Source organism: Sinocyclocheilus grahami, unplaced genomic scaffold (genome assembly GCF_001515645.1).
Source record: "Sinocyclocheilus grahami isolate Dianchi unplaced genomic scaffold, SAMN03320097.WGS_v1.1 scaffold260.1, whole genome shotgun sequence".
Taxonomy (NCBI): Eukaryota; Metazoa; Chordata; class Actinopteri; order Cypriniformes; family Cyprinidae; genus Sinocyclocheilus; species Sinocyclocheilus grahami.
The window spans coordinates 935,937-950,156 of record NW_015505439.1 but is presented as its reverse complement, the minus strand read 5'-3'; the positions used below and the strand labels follow the sequence as shown (position 1 = coordinate 950,156).

Here is a 14,220-nt window from a genome sequence, read left to right as displayed (position 1 = left end):
TATCTTATCATTTTCACAGTAATTAAGTCATAGTAATTAAGCGGACACATGTTTTAGAGTTATTAAAATGCAAGAATAAATTATGGTAAAATGTACTTTATTCTGTTTTTTTTTTTTAATTATTATTTTATTAATATTTATATTTGGGGTGAAAAAAGGATTTGGGTTTGTCCACAGGTTTTATGTGAGTCATCAGCTTGAATTATTGTCCTGTGAAAAGTCTTTTCACATAAATTAGTGCCACACCAGTTTCATTTGCATAGTACAATGTCTAGACCTTCCTGAAATGCACTAAAATTAACTAACTGGTATGTTCATTTGAATAGAAACTGTGGTGATTGACCTTAATGGGATCAAGTCTGTCTAGTATGTCAAAGGTGTATTGTATTTCACAAACAAATCTGTAACAACATACCATGGTTTTTCTTTGAAGTACCTTGGATGACAACTTAATGATAACCTGATAATTTCACACAGCAAACACTGATGTATAAAGCACATATCACATAGCATGTTATTTCCATGAAATCAAAGGAAGTGTGCCAAAACTTAGTGAGCTCCCTAGACAGCATTCTGTGTATCACAGGCTGACAGCTCTTTAGATTTTAAAAGACAGCCCTTGAATGTCCCGGTGTGACTTTTTCATTCATGCCCCTCCCACCTTCCTGAAATATAACACCTGCTTTCAGATTCTCCCTCAGTAGTGAATACAGTGACTCAGAATCTTCTTCGTCAGCGCAGAGGAGCGCTCACCTGAAGCAGAGCAGTATGGGAGCATCATCCAGTTTACTGGATGAAAATAAATCCAACTATATAAAAGGTATGTGTTGTAGGAACTTTATGTGGTCATTCTAAGTCATTAAGTGGTTTTGGGATTTATCTTAAAATAGTTTTAGTGTGTAAATAGCAGTAAAAGATGTTTGTACACTGACGTTTTATTTTCTGATGCTTCTAAATAGTTAATAATAATAATAGGTTGCTCAAAAACTTTCTTTATACTGCAATGACATGGGCAGAGAAAGAGGGTGGATATTATTGAAAATGCATAAGATGTTTTCAACTGTCCTAAATTGCATGGCCTCTGAGTGGTAGGATTTTTTTTATTTTGAATTTGGACTTGTAAATGCCTCATTGGACAATGACTATCATTAATGCCAATCAGATAACCGCAGTACTTAACCTGCACAGCTGAAAAGTGAGAGGCAGAAACCTGTTTGTTTTCTTCTTCTGGCCATTGTAAACTATATGGGTGGAGGTTTTGGTGTGTGAGTGTGTGTCAGAGAGTGTAAAGGATTAAAAGCAGCTTTGCTATTTGCTCAAATGGAAAAACACCTTAGATCTGTCAGCTGACAAAACATGCTGAAAGAGCATTACAGTACTGAGGGTGTTGTTGAAATGCATTTTTAAACTACATTTAATCAGCCAGATATTTTTTGGTTCAATCTCAAATCCTGAATAAGTGGTTACACTAATTTTGATGTGCATATCCTAATGTAAAAGCATTACAATATTTTAGTCCCATCACAGTAAGTTTAATAATTTGTATTTTATATCTATTTTATATCTCTTTATATTGTATTTTATAAAGTGACGTTCACTTTTATTGAAAGCAATTTACAGAGCATTCAAGTTAGTGTATATATTTTGCCAGTCCGTACATTCTCAGGTAACTGAACCTTGTTCCACGTGGATTGATAACAGTATTGTTAATATAGAATAGAATCTATATTAACCTATATTACATTCAAAATTTGGTGCAGAAATGGCCAACAATAGACTTAACTAGCAAATTTTTTGGACAACACCACACTTTTTACAGTCTGTTTTAGTTCCATAGCATATACAGATTTTTTTTTGACAATGTAATGTAAGTAAAAACATAATGAATATCTGATAAAGACTCTAAGAGCAACTTTGTCTAAATGTGGACAATTGTATTACTTATCACTCCCTCAAATATTAGGTTACATGGAGTGTCAAAGACATATTCTGCATTTTTTTCAGAAAATAATCAAATAATACTTTTTACATCACACTCCCTGGAATGATTTATTTCAATGAAGGGAAAATGTTGGTAAAATTAGATTTTTCTAATATTTAAACAAAATGGTGATGGGTTTTCCATCACACTTAACAGAGCTAAATCAATCAAATTACATGACTTTATGTTTAGTATCCTGTTAATTATGTTATGAAGACTCAAATGTGACCACTTCCTGTGAATTAGCCGACAGTAAACTCAAGTGCTGTGCTTTCACACTTAAGGTGAAAAGAGAGTGTGTGGTCAACAGCTGCACATTGTCAAGGATGTAAAAAAAAAAAAAAAAACTCTCACAAACACATGTACAGGTGTTTATGAACATTCCCGTCAACCTTGTACTCTTGTAGAAGTGTAATGATGTCTGTGTTGAGGCATGTTCATACAGAACTGGCTTTGCAGGTCATGCTGTGTCATAACGTCTATGATAGGCCAAGTATCTTACACATCAGAGCTCAAGAATTCAAGAAATCTCAAACCACAGTTCCTTTCAAAACAATTAATCTCTCTTAAAAATAAAACAATAGTTCAAAGAAGACTGCATGAAGAGACGTACAGTACACTGCAGAGAGAGCAAGAATATGATAATAGAGCAGCTCGTTACAGTACTTTCACTCCATTGTGAAATACTTTGGAAGTGAGTGCCGTAGCTGTCATCTAAATTTAGTTGCATGTTACGTAATGCAAGAATCTGAAAACGTATAAAAAAGAATACAAGGAATTTAAGAAAGTAGGAACACCCTCTCAGAGTGGACATTCTGGTTTGGGTGTTAGGGTTAGGGAAACGATTAATTACACATACTGAATTATTAACATTGCAAAATGTTTACATCAAGACAAATGCTTTTAAATTCATACATTTGTTGTTGTTGTTGTTAGAAAAGATTCTCACTCAAGACTGTCATGATATATTTCTTACATTTCTTTTTGAAAACATTATATAAACAGTTATGAGAAGAGGTTGTGCTGTATTGCAAACAGTCAGAATGTTACTCAGAACATGCAGCCTTCTGCCATGACTAAAGTGCCTTATTACTTAATAAATACTTAATAAAATATTAAAGACACAAGTATTCTTTACAAGTAGTATCAATAGTTTAAAGTAAATAAGTATTCTTTTTATGATATCAAAAACTGTATGTTATACCACGTATATGCTGTATTGACCAGTCAGCACCCAGAACTGGAAATATCCATTTTAGAATTAAGATTATATAGTGATATTATAACAAGAATAGAGATACCTTCTATTGCCTGGAGATTATTCATAAACCATGCCTCATGAAAGTCATGTTTATGTGTTATGCATGTCCGAATGCCTGCAAAATAGTTTCTTTTGAGCCTCACGTCTAAATCATTTAGACAATCTGCTGTGAGTTTCCTCTCCACTCACCATCATGGACAGCACTGTGGCTGCAGCAGAGTTATTCAGGTTCCTGGGCACCACCATCTCTCAGGACCTGAAGTGGGACACTCACATAGACTCCATTGCTAAAAAGGCTCAGCAGAGGCTGTACTTCCTTCACCAACTGAGGAAACTCAACCTTCCACAGCTGAAACAGTTCTACTCGGCCATCATTGGTGTGTTCATCCATAACTGTCTGGTTTGGTTTAGCTACCAAAGCAGATATCAAGAAACTACAACAGACAGTCAGGACTGCTGAGAAGATCCTCCAAGATCTTTACACCTCCAGAGTGAGGAAAACGGCTAAGAAAATCACTTTGGATCCCTCACACCCAGCCCACTCTCTCTTTCAACAGTTGCCCTCTGGTCGGCGCTACAAAGCACAAACCCCCAGAACAGCCAGGGACAAGAACAGTTGCACTATGTCTGTACTTTATTCTGCACTGGAAGCTCTTGTCGCCAAGACAAAATCCTTGTGTGTGTAAACATACTTGCCAATTAAGCTCTTTCTGACTGTACCTTTTTTGTATCAGATGTTATTGGAGCAGTTTCCTCTAGTTTGTGTGTTTCGCGCTAGTTTTAATTGCGCTGTTAAATCATGTTACAGTTTTGTGGGTAAATCAAGCTACAGATGGCTTACTTACAGGTATAGAAAGACATATTTGAAAATAAAAACAGTAAATAATGGCAAAGTCAAAGTTGAGTTCATGCTAAGCAAGTATCTTTTAATAGTGTAATGATCTCTGGATTGTGTTGCCTTGCAGTGCAAGTGGATGAGAAAATGAAGGAGTTTGTACCGATTTATAGGAAACAATATTCTCTGGCTTACCTGTCCCAGATCCGAGATGAATTTGAGCAACGCAAAGAGGAGCGTGCACAGTTTCTCAAACAACGGGTAGGAATCAGATCCCATGTATGGATAAACTCCATACAAATGTGTCAATGACCATTTCTTCCTCTTGAGACAGACTCGTTACTTTTATTTCCCCAGGCCTCTCCAGAACCTGGAAAGGTGCTGTATGAAGAGAATGTGCATTGCTTTGATGACAGCAGGAGGTGGAAGGTTAGATATATAGTAATCCGTGCCACTTACGTCCTGGAGTGCTACGAGAGCTACAAGGTATGAGCCATCATCCACCATCTAACAGTGAGCTTTTGCAGACTGAGGTAATGATAACATTTACCCCATCATCTCTTACCTGCTTTCCTGCAGACGTTTTTAAAAGGGTCAGCTCCACTACACAGACTGATGCCTACAGGGGGCACCATTCTGACTACAGAGGAGAAATACATGGAAATGATTGACCAGTGCTGCCCTTGCACTAACAGTGAGTACAATTAGAGTACATGCATATATTTTAAGTGAGCTAATTTTGCAGACTTAAATAAAGACAGACTGTCTTTTCGTTATTGAGTTCAGTATCTATGGTACAAAGTTAGTGTCATTATCCAAATCAATTCACTTAAATTTTTTTTCCTCATTCAATAGTGTCACTGCAGTTGAATGGATAATATTACTGATTATTAATTTTCCTTGTAAACCTCCTTCATTACTGATGGAATGACAAATGATAATAATAATGTATAATTGTGTACTGAATAATTCTCTTATGCTCACCCAGGCTGCATTTATTTAATCAAAAATATCTTTGTTTTCAATAGAAATTAGAAATAGAGCCTCGGCATGAAATCAAAAATGACCCCATTTATTTTCTTTATGCATCTTAATCGTCTTATGTTGAATGATTCTTTCATGCATTACATTAAAGTAAAAACTTTAAAACACTCATAAATTGACAAAAACAAAATTCTAAACAACATAATTTCTGTTTTTTACATAAACATAATGGTAGAGTAAAATGTGGCTGTGTTGTTATGCAGATGTCCAGGAAGATTTTGCGCCTCCTGTGGTGGGCATGCCAGGGCAGTTCTCGGTTTATCTTAGACTTCCATACCGCCGGGATTTCTATTTCTGTTTCCAAGATGAGAACTCTCAAGTTGAATTCATCTCCATCTTATCTGACTGTGTTCGCCACCAGAACAAAGGTATCACTTTCACTACAATGAAACCACAGTAGGAAGGTGTATCTCCAGTGAAAGCTGTAGTGTGAAGAAATATATCATATTTGGTCCATTCAACAGATTTTCTCAAGAAGAAGACATGTGAGGTTAAGGCTTTTCTCAAAGCCATTCAGCTCTATGGGCAGAAGAAAGGCCAGTATGAATCATGGGATATGCTCACAGGCAGTGATGTGCGGGTAAGTGTCCTTTCACATCCTGTGCTGGTTCACATGACAGCATGTTGTCAGAAAACCCCAATAATTTTCTAACAATAAACAACATAACCATCACCTTTTGTTGATCTAGTACAGGGCTGTCCAAACTCGGTCCTGGAGGGCCGGTGTCCTGCAGAGTTTAGCTCCAACCCTAATTAAACCCACCTGAACCAACTAATCAAGCTCTTACTAGGCATAGAAACTTACACTCAGGTGTGTTGAGGCAAGTTGGAGCTAAACTCTGCAGGACACCGGCCCTCCAGGACCGAGTTTGGACAGCCATGATCTAGTATGACATGAAATGTTCTAGCTGTTGAAATGTTGAACACTGTGCTAAAACAAAATCCTGTTAATTGACATGTTTTGTCATTTAATGTGACAGTTATGCCATTGTTTATCATTTCTAAATGGGCAGAACCAAACAGGCTCATTCTTAATTTCTTTGTACATATTTGGTATAATTGGGTTTTTGTCCCAAATAATTTGTTTTCCTCACTAAATGGTAGAGTATAAAAACCACACCTAAATTTTTTCATGTTGTATTATAGACTCACATGCGATATCTGTACTTACTCTCCAAAACTCCAAGTCACACACTGTTACATCAGGGCTGAGCACTGTGTGGAATCTGAGTAATGCTGCATACAGGCAGTCTCACTCCATAGTTTCACCCATTACAGGCAATGTGACGGTGAACTATCAATACATCACATATGTCAGTGCGTCTCACACATATTAAATAACTTGCTGGTAGTACATCATGTGTCATGAAGTGTCCTGAAGCTCACAGTAAAACACTGGAATATTTTCAGTGGTAAATACTGTACACAGTTACTGGATGAATTAAAATAGCTGACATGTACAGCATATCATTAATCAATATTATTGAATTAAGTTGTTTGACCAACATAAACACGCACAGTGGGAGTTTATTCTTAATTTTTGTTTGTTTGAACTGTTTTGAATTACTATATATTATATACATGTTACATATGTATAAATATTATAACATAGTTAACATGATATAGTATTGTTTCCTGTTGTCACATTTTCTATTTATTTAAATTATTTTATTTGGATTGTGTTTGAGTAATGACTGAAGGCAGGGCAGTGATTGATTTGTGGTTTTATGTAAACAGATCTATCAGTTTATTGTTCATTTCAGTCTAGTCTGTGGTTTAAGGTTACATAAACTGTGCCATTTGGGGTTTAGCACTTAAGAGTTAACTCTCAAAGTTTGTTCAGCTACATGTATGTGTGTAATATTTCTGAATCTGTACTTGTGTGTGTGTTTAGGCTCTTGCGAATCTGTTCATGGAAGACTTGATGCCCTATCTGGAGAAAGAACTGCAGCCATGTTTGAAGAGCAAGAGGGCAGACAAGAGGAGAGTGTGGTTTGCGGTGCGTTTCTTTCCTATTTAGATCTTCGACTGAATTTATTGTACAGATAAATTCCTATTATGGCATTGGGTTTCTCCAGAACCTGCCCTTGATACTTGAAATTGGGGTGTGATGTTGACGTACATGTTGGATGCCCCACACCCAAATAGCTTTAGGCCAGGGAGGCCAGAAATGTCCCTATGGTGTTTCCTAAAGGGTGGAACAAACCAGAAGCATACTAGAAACACATTCCATTCCATAGCTGTGATTACTGACAAAGAATGATTAATAGAACACTTATGAATGATTCATGTTATTAATGAATGATCCTTGACCCCAGTCATTTGTCTTATAGACGGTTGAAGCTGCTTATTTCCTGCTGCAAGAGCATCTGCTGGAGAGGATATCCTCACTGAAGCAGGAGTGCCAAGAGATGGTGAAACAGCAGGAGGTGCTCATGTGCTCTGATATGGACCAGATCACCAGCTCAAGAGCTTTCCTGGAGGGCAAACTCAGAGGTACATGATCAAGCTAAAAATAAGCCCATTTCTTGCTTTATATATATATATATATATACACACACACACACAATCTCTCACTGGCCAAGCATCTAGTATAATACAGTTTACACTACCCTTCAAAAGTTTGGGGTCACAAAGATTTTTTTTTTTGTTTAAGAAATTAATATTTTTATTCAGCAAGGGTGCAATAAAAGTGAGCTTAAAGAAATGTATAATGCTACAAAAAGTTTATTTTTCAAAGAAATGCTGTTTTCTTTTTAAATTTTCTATTCATAAAAGAATCCTGAAAAAAAAGATCACGGTTTCTACAAAAAATATTAAGCAGCACAAGTAGTATTTAGTATTTACAAGAATAAGAAATGTTTCTTCAGCACCAATTTAACATATTAGAATAATTTCTGAAAAATCATGTGACACTGAAGACTAGAGTTAGAATATATTAAAATAGAAACATTAATTTTGAATTGTAATATTATTTCCCAATATTGCCATTTTACTGTAATTTTAATCAAATAACCGCATCCTCGGTAAGCATAAGAGACTTCTTTCAAAAACATCTTACCGACCCCAAACTTTTGAACAATAGTGTTTGATATAAATACTTAGAAATATCCTAAATAAAATAAAAAATTATTTTGAATGGCCATCAGTGAAGGAAGATGTTTTCAGCCCCAATTACTGTTGTAATACTTAACGTGTATATATATGTGTAAATATACTGTGTATATTTATTATGTATATACAAATACACACATACAATATATATTTTGAAAATGTTTACATATATTTACATGTATATATTTATATCATTTATATTATATATAAATATATTTGATATATAAACATAACATATTTTTATTAAATATATACATGCATGTATGTGTATTTATATATACATAATAAATATACACAGTACACACATATATATTATGTAAACAAAAACTTTTATTTTGGATGCAATTAATCATTTGACAGAACTAATATACAGTATATATATATATATATATATACACAGTATATATTTATGTATGTACTATATTTTTACTCTCCCCATCTGGTTAGCCATGGTAACTGAGCCAGCAACAAAATACTGCACAGACCAGGTGCAGCCGTACCTTCCAGCCATCTTGGAGGAAGTGATGGGGCCCATCAGCCTGGGCTTCATAGAAGCCCGAGACTTGAGTGAGAGCATGATGGAGCAGCTCTGTCAGGACTTCCAGGACCCTGAGCAGAGGGAGGAACTCCGACAGGTGAGAGATACTAACACATTTACAATTAATCCATAAAAGTAAAAAGTCCATATGACTTGCACTATATTTTTCTGAAGCCAAATTATTTAGAAAAAATTAAAATATCATTAATGCTAACCTGTATAGTAAATGATGCGATACAATAGCTCTGCTTCTCTTTCTCTCTCACTGAAGGCTCTGTTTAAGATGAGTAAGGCTAATTTACAGAACTGTTATGAGAAAGTGAATGGACTGGCAGATCACGTCCAAGAGCTACAGCAACCCTTCAACTATTGCATTAAAGGTCTAGTGGACAGCACACAGATAGACCTAAAACAGGTATCCAAAACTGCAAAACCAAGTAGCCAACTCTTTTCTAACTTTCTGTGACTTATTCTGATCCAAAACATGTCTGTTGTGTGATTGTTTCAGCTGATGGAAAATATAGAGTACACTTTTGAGCTGCTCGTGCGAAAGGCTCTGGAGGATCCATCGGTCAGCCTTTCGATGGCTATGCAAAAGGCTTCAAACAGGGTTCTGAAGGTAAGCATATCATTTTCATTTATAAACACAGATGGTTGTGTCATTGCTTAATTTCATTTGTCTTTGTCCTACAGCAATTTGACTATGACAGCAGCACAGTGAGGAAGAGGATCTTGCAGGAGGCTTTGATCAACATCACTCTACCCAGCATCAAGAAGCATCTGGCCCCATCCTTCAAAGAGGTACATTTGAGATCACTTACAGACATCAACTGTGTAAATACAATCACTGAAACCTTAAATATGTAAGCCATAAATGGTTTATATCTTTTAATAGTCTTTTCTCAAAATGTACTTTTAGGAGCTACCCAAATTTGAGCAATACATATTTGCTGATTATTCAAACTTCATCAATGTGGAAAACGTGTATGAGGACATAATCCATCAGATACTGGAAAAAGACGTCAGCATGGGTATGTCACATGATCACAGAAAGGCCTCTACATACTGCCTTTGCAAAAATTTCACTGATATTAGGGTCATTAGTAAGTATAAAGCACTAGATTAAAGTAATACAACTAAATTCATGCATTTTATGCACAAGTATGATGTTAGCACATTCACATACAAGGGCCGCAAAATGTTTTAAACATAAACATGAATAAATATATTTGTATTATAACAAAATTTCAAACTAAATTATATTTTTAAAGACATAATACACATTAAAAAATTTTTATATTTTAATATAATTTTTTTTAAAATATAAATTAATACTTTTATTCAGCAAGGAAGCACTAAATGGATCAAAACTGACAGTTAAGACTATTACACTTCAAATAAATGCTGTTCTTTTGAACTTATTAATCAAAGAATCCTGAAAAACATGGATCAACAAAGTTTAAATATTAAGCAGCATAACTGTTTCCAACAATAAAAAGAATGCTTCTAATGGCTGCTGAAAATTCAGCTTTGCCATTACAGGAATAAATTACATTTAAAATTATATTCAAAAAGAAAACAGTTACATGTATTTTAAATGGTAATGGTATTTCAAAATTTTGATCAAATAAATGCAGCCTTGATAAGCATAAGACTTCTTTCAAAAACTTTAAAAAAAATTATACAGACCTTAAACTTTTGAATGGTAGTGAACATCCACTAAAAATCCCCTTGAGCCCATTTGTTAACCTCCTTGAGACCCTGTGACCTCATATGAGGACATTATATTTTGGTGTCTTTCTCTGAGACTATACATGCCACAGTTTTAAGTCTGGATGTCCTGTACAGAGCACATTCAGGGCTTTTCAGAGATACTAAATGTTTAGATGTTTCACTATGACCACTCCCTCTCCTTGGTCTTCAAATATGTCTGATATTAATTTAGTGACACTCTTATGGAAATATGATAATATTTTGTAAGTATCATTTAAATCTGTCTAATTTTTAAACTGTCCGTCATAAATCAACATCTCAGGAAAATGTTATGGGGTTTCAAATCAAAATATGACTTTCTGTTACGAAACAGGATGTTGATTTCATACATGTCCTCATATGAGGACACTGGGACTAAAAGCATGTTTATTAGCATTTTGGGAGACATAAAAAATGAATAGGGAAAGAAATTATGTTTCAATATTCTATGAAATATTATATATTATTATGAAAATCTTACTCCCAAATATTACTCCCATTATTACACTTCTTTTTTCATTACGTTACCCCAAAAACACATTAATATGCAAATTAGATTTAGTTTATAGATAAATTGTATATAATCGGAAAACCCGTTTATGGCCATTTTACACACATTTTGCAAAAATAAAAAGGGTATATCAAATCATTCTGTTACAACATAGTTGAGAATCATCTTTATACAAAGTTTGGTAAAAAAAAAAAATCCTGAAAACTAAAAATGTATTGGTGATTTAAAAAATCTATTGTTTTTGCCTATGCATGTTCATTCATGTCTTTTTATTTTTTTTAAAAACTGAGTCCCGATGTCCTCTACCAAAGTCATAGCATAATTTATGAATGAAATATAATTTTTAAAAAAAAATTTAATTTTACATTTTGTCTATGCTCTAAACAATGTAAAGACATAAAATAAAAAATATTTTCTCGGGTCTTAAGAGGTTAAATTAACAACATAGTTGAGAATCATCTTTATACAAAGTTTGGTAAAAAAAAAAAAATCCTGAAAGCTAAAAATGTATTGGTGATTTAAAAAATCTATTGTTTTTGCCTATGCATGTTCATTCATGTCTTTTTATTTTTTTTAAAAACTGAGTCCCGATGTCCTCTACCAAAGTCATAGCATAATTTATGAATGAAATATAATTTTTAAAAAAAAATTTAATTTTACATTTTGTCTATGCTCTAAACAATGTAAAGACATAAAATAAAAAATATTTTCTCGGGTCTTAAGAGGCTTAGGTTTTCAAATATATTTTAGAGCCACCATATATATATATATATATATATATATATAATGCTACTGAACAAGAAATTATTATTATATTTAATTCTAATTTTCTCAAATCTGATTTGTGCTTCTGATTGGCAGTGGTCAAGGAGGATTTTAGAGACCCCATATATATATATATATATATATATATATATATATATATATATATATATATATATATAATGCTACTGAACAAGAAATTATTATTATATTTAATTCTAATTTTCTCAAATCTGATTTGTGCTTCTGATTGGCAGTGGTCAAGGAGGCAGCCAGCAAGAAGAAATTCAACCTGTTCACAGAGAGCAGGTACAATTTCAGTGTGTCCAGCTTATCCTTCACACCCCCAGGATCCGCACCCAGCAGCCCAGCACGCTTAAATACATCCCCAAGCCTGCGCACGCCCCTGCCACCCTCTCCGCTGCTGGGCAACGGCCTGACAGCAGACAAATCTGTGACTGTTCACTTGTCAGAAAATAGTGCAATGGGTCAAGCTCTGACTATCATGGAAAAAATCGATGAAGGAGAAAGGGCACTCTTAGAGGAGAGCAGTGATGACATATTTTTCACTGCTGAAACATCAACCTCGGATACATCAGCTGAGACTAAACCAGAACTCACCACAGACACCATGGAAGCTTCGGTCTGTTCCACCCCTTTAGTTAAGGAAACAGAAGCTGTAGAAAGTGCTGGTACTAGTGATTCACCAAAAGGAGTTGATGCAACTGCTTCAGACTTTGCTTATAAACCCACAGTAGTAATCAACCCAATCTGTATGAAAACCTCTGGTTCTGATGATGAGCCTGCTGAAACTGAGGATCACAGGAAAGAAACGATAAAGACGTCAAATGATCAAGCCCAAATTAATTCACCAACATGTGATGAAAGCACATATCCGATCGCAGTATGTTTATCTATTGAAGATGCAAAAGATGGAGATATCTACAAAGAGTTCACAGGCAAACATATCATGGATCTTTCAGAAAAAGCCTCAGAATCCCAGTCGTCACCAAACCTAGAGGATGAAACCAGGCCCCTGGACTGTGTGAAGGAGATCCGTGACCTTGTAGTGGAGGTTATTGAAATAGAGGATGTGGTTCCGCCTTCCAAAGGAAATGGAGAAAAAATTCAAGTTCAAACGTTCGAGGAACAAGATGCTGTAGTTTAAGTTTCAATGACCATGTCGGGTCAGGATTCAAAACTTATTCACCTCTCCATTTTCTGTGTGAGGAGACAAATTGCACATTTTGAAGTTGGCTTCATCATTGTGCAGAAAGTAATTATAGTTTACTGTAGATATGTGTGTCTATATACAGCACCTTTCAAAAGTTTGGGATCAGTAAGATTTTTTAAAAATAAATTAATACTTTTATTCAGTAAGGAAGTGTTATATCGATGAAAAGTGACACTAAGAAGAGTAATAATGTTACAAAAAATTATATTTCGAAAAAATTTGGTTCTTTTCGACTTTTTATTTATCAAAATATCTTTAAAAAAAGTATCACAATTTCCACTATAATAATATGCAGAACACATGTACAATTACATTTTAAAATATATTAAAATAGAAAACTATTATTTTAAAACTTTAATATATATATATATATATATATATATATATATAAAATCTTACCAACACCAAATGTTTCAAAAGTAGTATATATGTATATGTATATGTGTGTGTATATATATATATATATATATTGTCTTGTATAAAAGTAGTTAAAGAGAATTAAATGTTTCTCTATCTAAAGAGGATTATTTTAATAAAATGGATGTGATATAGTTAATCTTATTTCAATATTGTTTTAAGCTAATATGTACAAATGAATTGCTATGTTAGCATATGAATAATATATGAAATCTAAACTATAGCATAAATATTGAGTTTGGAAATGAGTGTCCTTTGTGAATCTTTATGAGGAATCCTTCAGGAAGAAACATGCAATTGTTACAATTTCGGCAAGGCAGTTTTCAACCTTCAGATGATACAATCACAACACGAAGAAAGTTTCAACAATAAGGATCTTGTACATTTCCCCAAAATGCCAAGCTGTGTCAAAGCCTGCCATAATGCAAGTCTGACAGGTTTGATTTCCATGGAATCTGGCTCTGTGACATATCTACAGCGAGGTGCCTTTTGTTGTTATGAACAAACGTTGAGTGACAAGTACAAGTACATTTGCCGCATGTGCACTGCAGGGACATACTGCAGAACCACTGAGATCTGTGTTACATGGAGACAATCACTACAGATTCTGCTCCAGGCATTTGGCTCCCTATACAAGATCCACATAAACAATAAGACATTCCATCAATACATCTTTAAATATGCATAACCGCCCTTTTAAGGAATGTTCGAATGATGGGAGTGAATGATTGACAATGAATGAGATGCATGGTATTTCACTGCAATCAAGTG

General features: G+C 34.4%; 1 protein-coding gene across 1 annotated transcript; it reads left to right on the top strand.

Annotated features, from left to right (window-relative positions):
• Positions 1-718: 718 nt before the first annotated feature.
• Positions 719-13,127, top strand: LOC107599121 (protein Niban-like). The gene is made up of 14 exons (XM_016290621.1): positions 719-820; positions 4,208-4,338; positions 4,435-4,563; positions 4,657-4,771; positions 5,325-5,489; positions 5,586-5,701; positions 7,016-7,120; positions 7,455-7,617; positions 8,683-8,870; positions 9,045-9,188; positions 9,282-9,392; positions 9,467-9,574; positions 9,693-9,804; positions 12,056-13,127. The coding sequence occupies exons 1-14, from the start codon at positions 769-771 to the stop codon at positions 12,964-12,966; spliced, it is 2,550 nt and encodes an 849-aa protein (XP_016146107.1). The 5' UTR covers positions 719-768; the 3' UTR covers positions 12,967-13,127.
• The last annotated feature ends 1,093 nt before the right edge of the window (positions 13,128-14,220 follow it).

Coding starts and splice junctions, on each gene's coding strand:
- LOC107599121 (XM_016290621.1), top strand. CDS start 769: ATGGGAGCATCATCCAGTTTACTGGATGAAAATAAATCCAACTATATA. Junction 4,339..4,434: donor CACAGTTTCTCAAACAACGG/GTAGGAATCAGA, acceptor TTATTTCCCCAG/GCCTCTCCAGAACCTGGAAA. Junction 5,490..5,585: donor TGTTCGCCACCAGAACAAAG/GTATCACTTTCA, acceptor TCCATTCAACAG/ATTTTCTCAAGAAGAAGACA.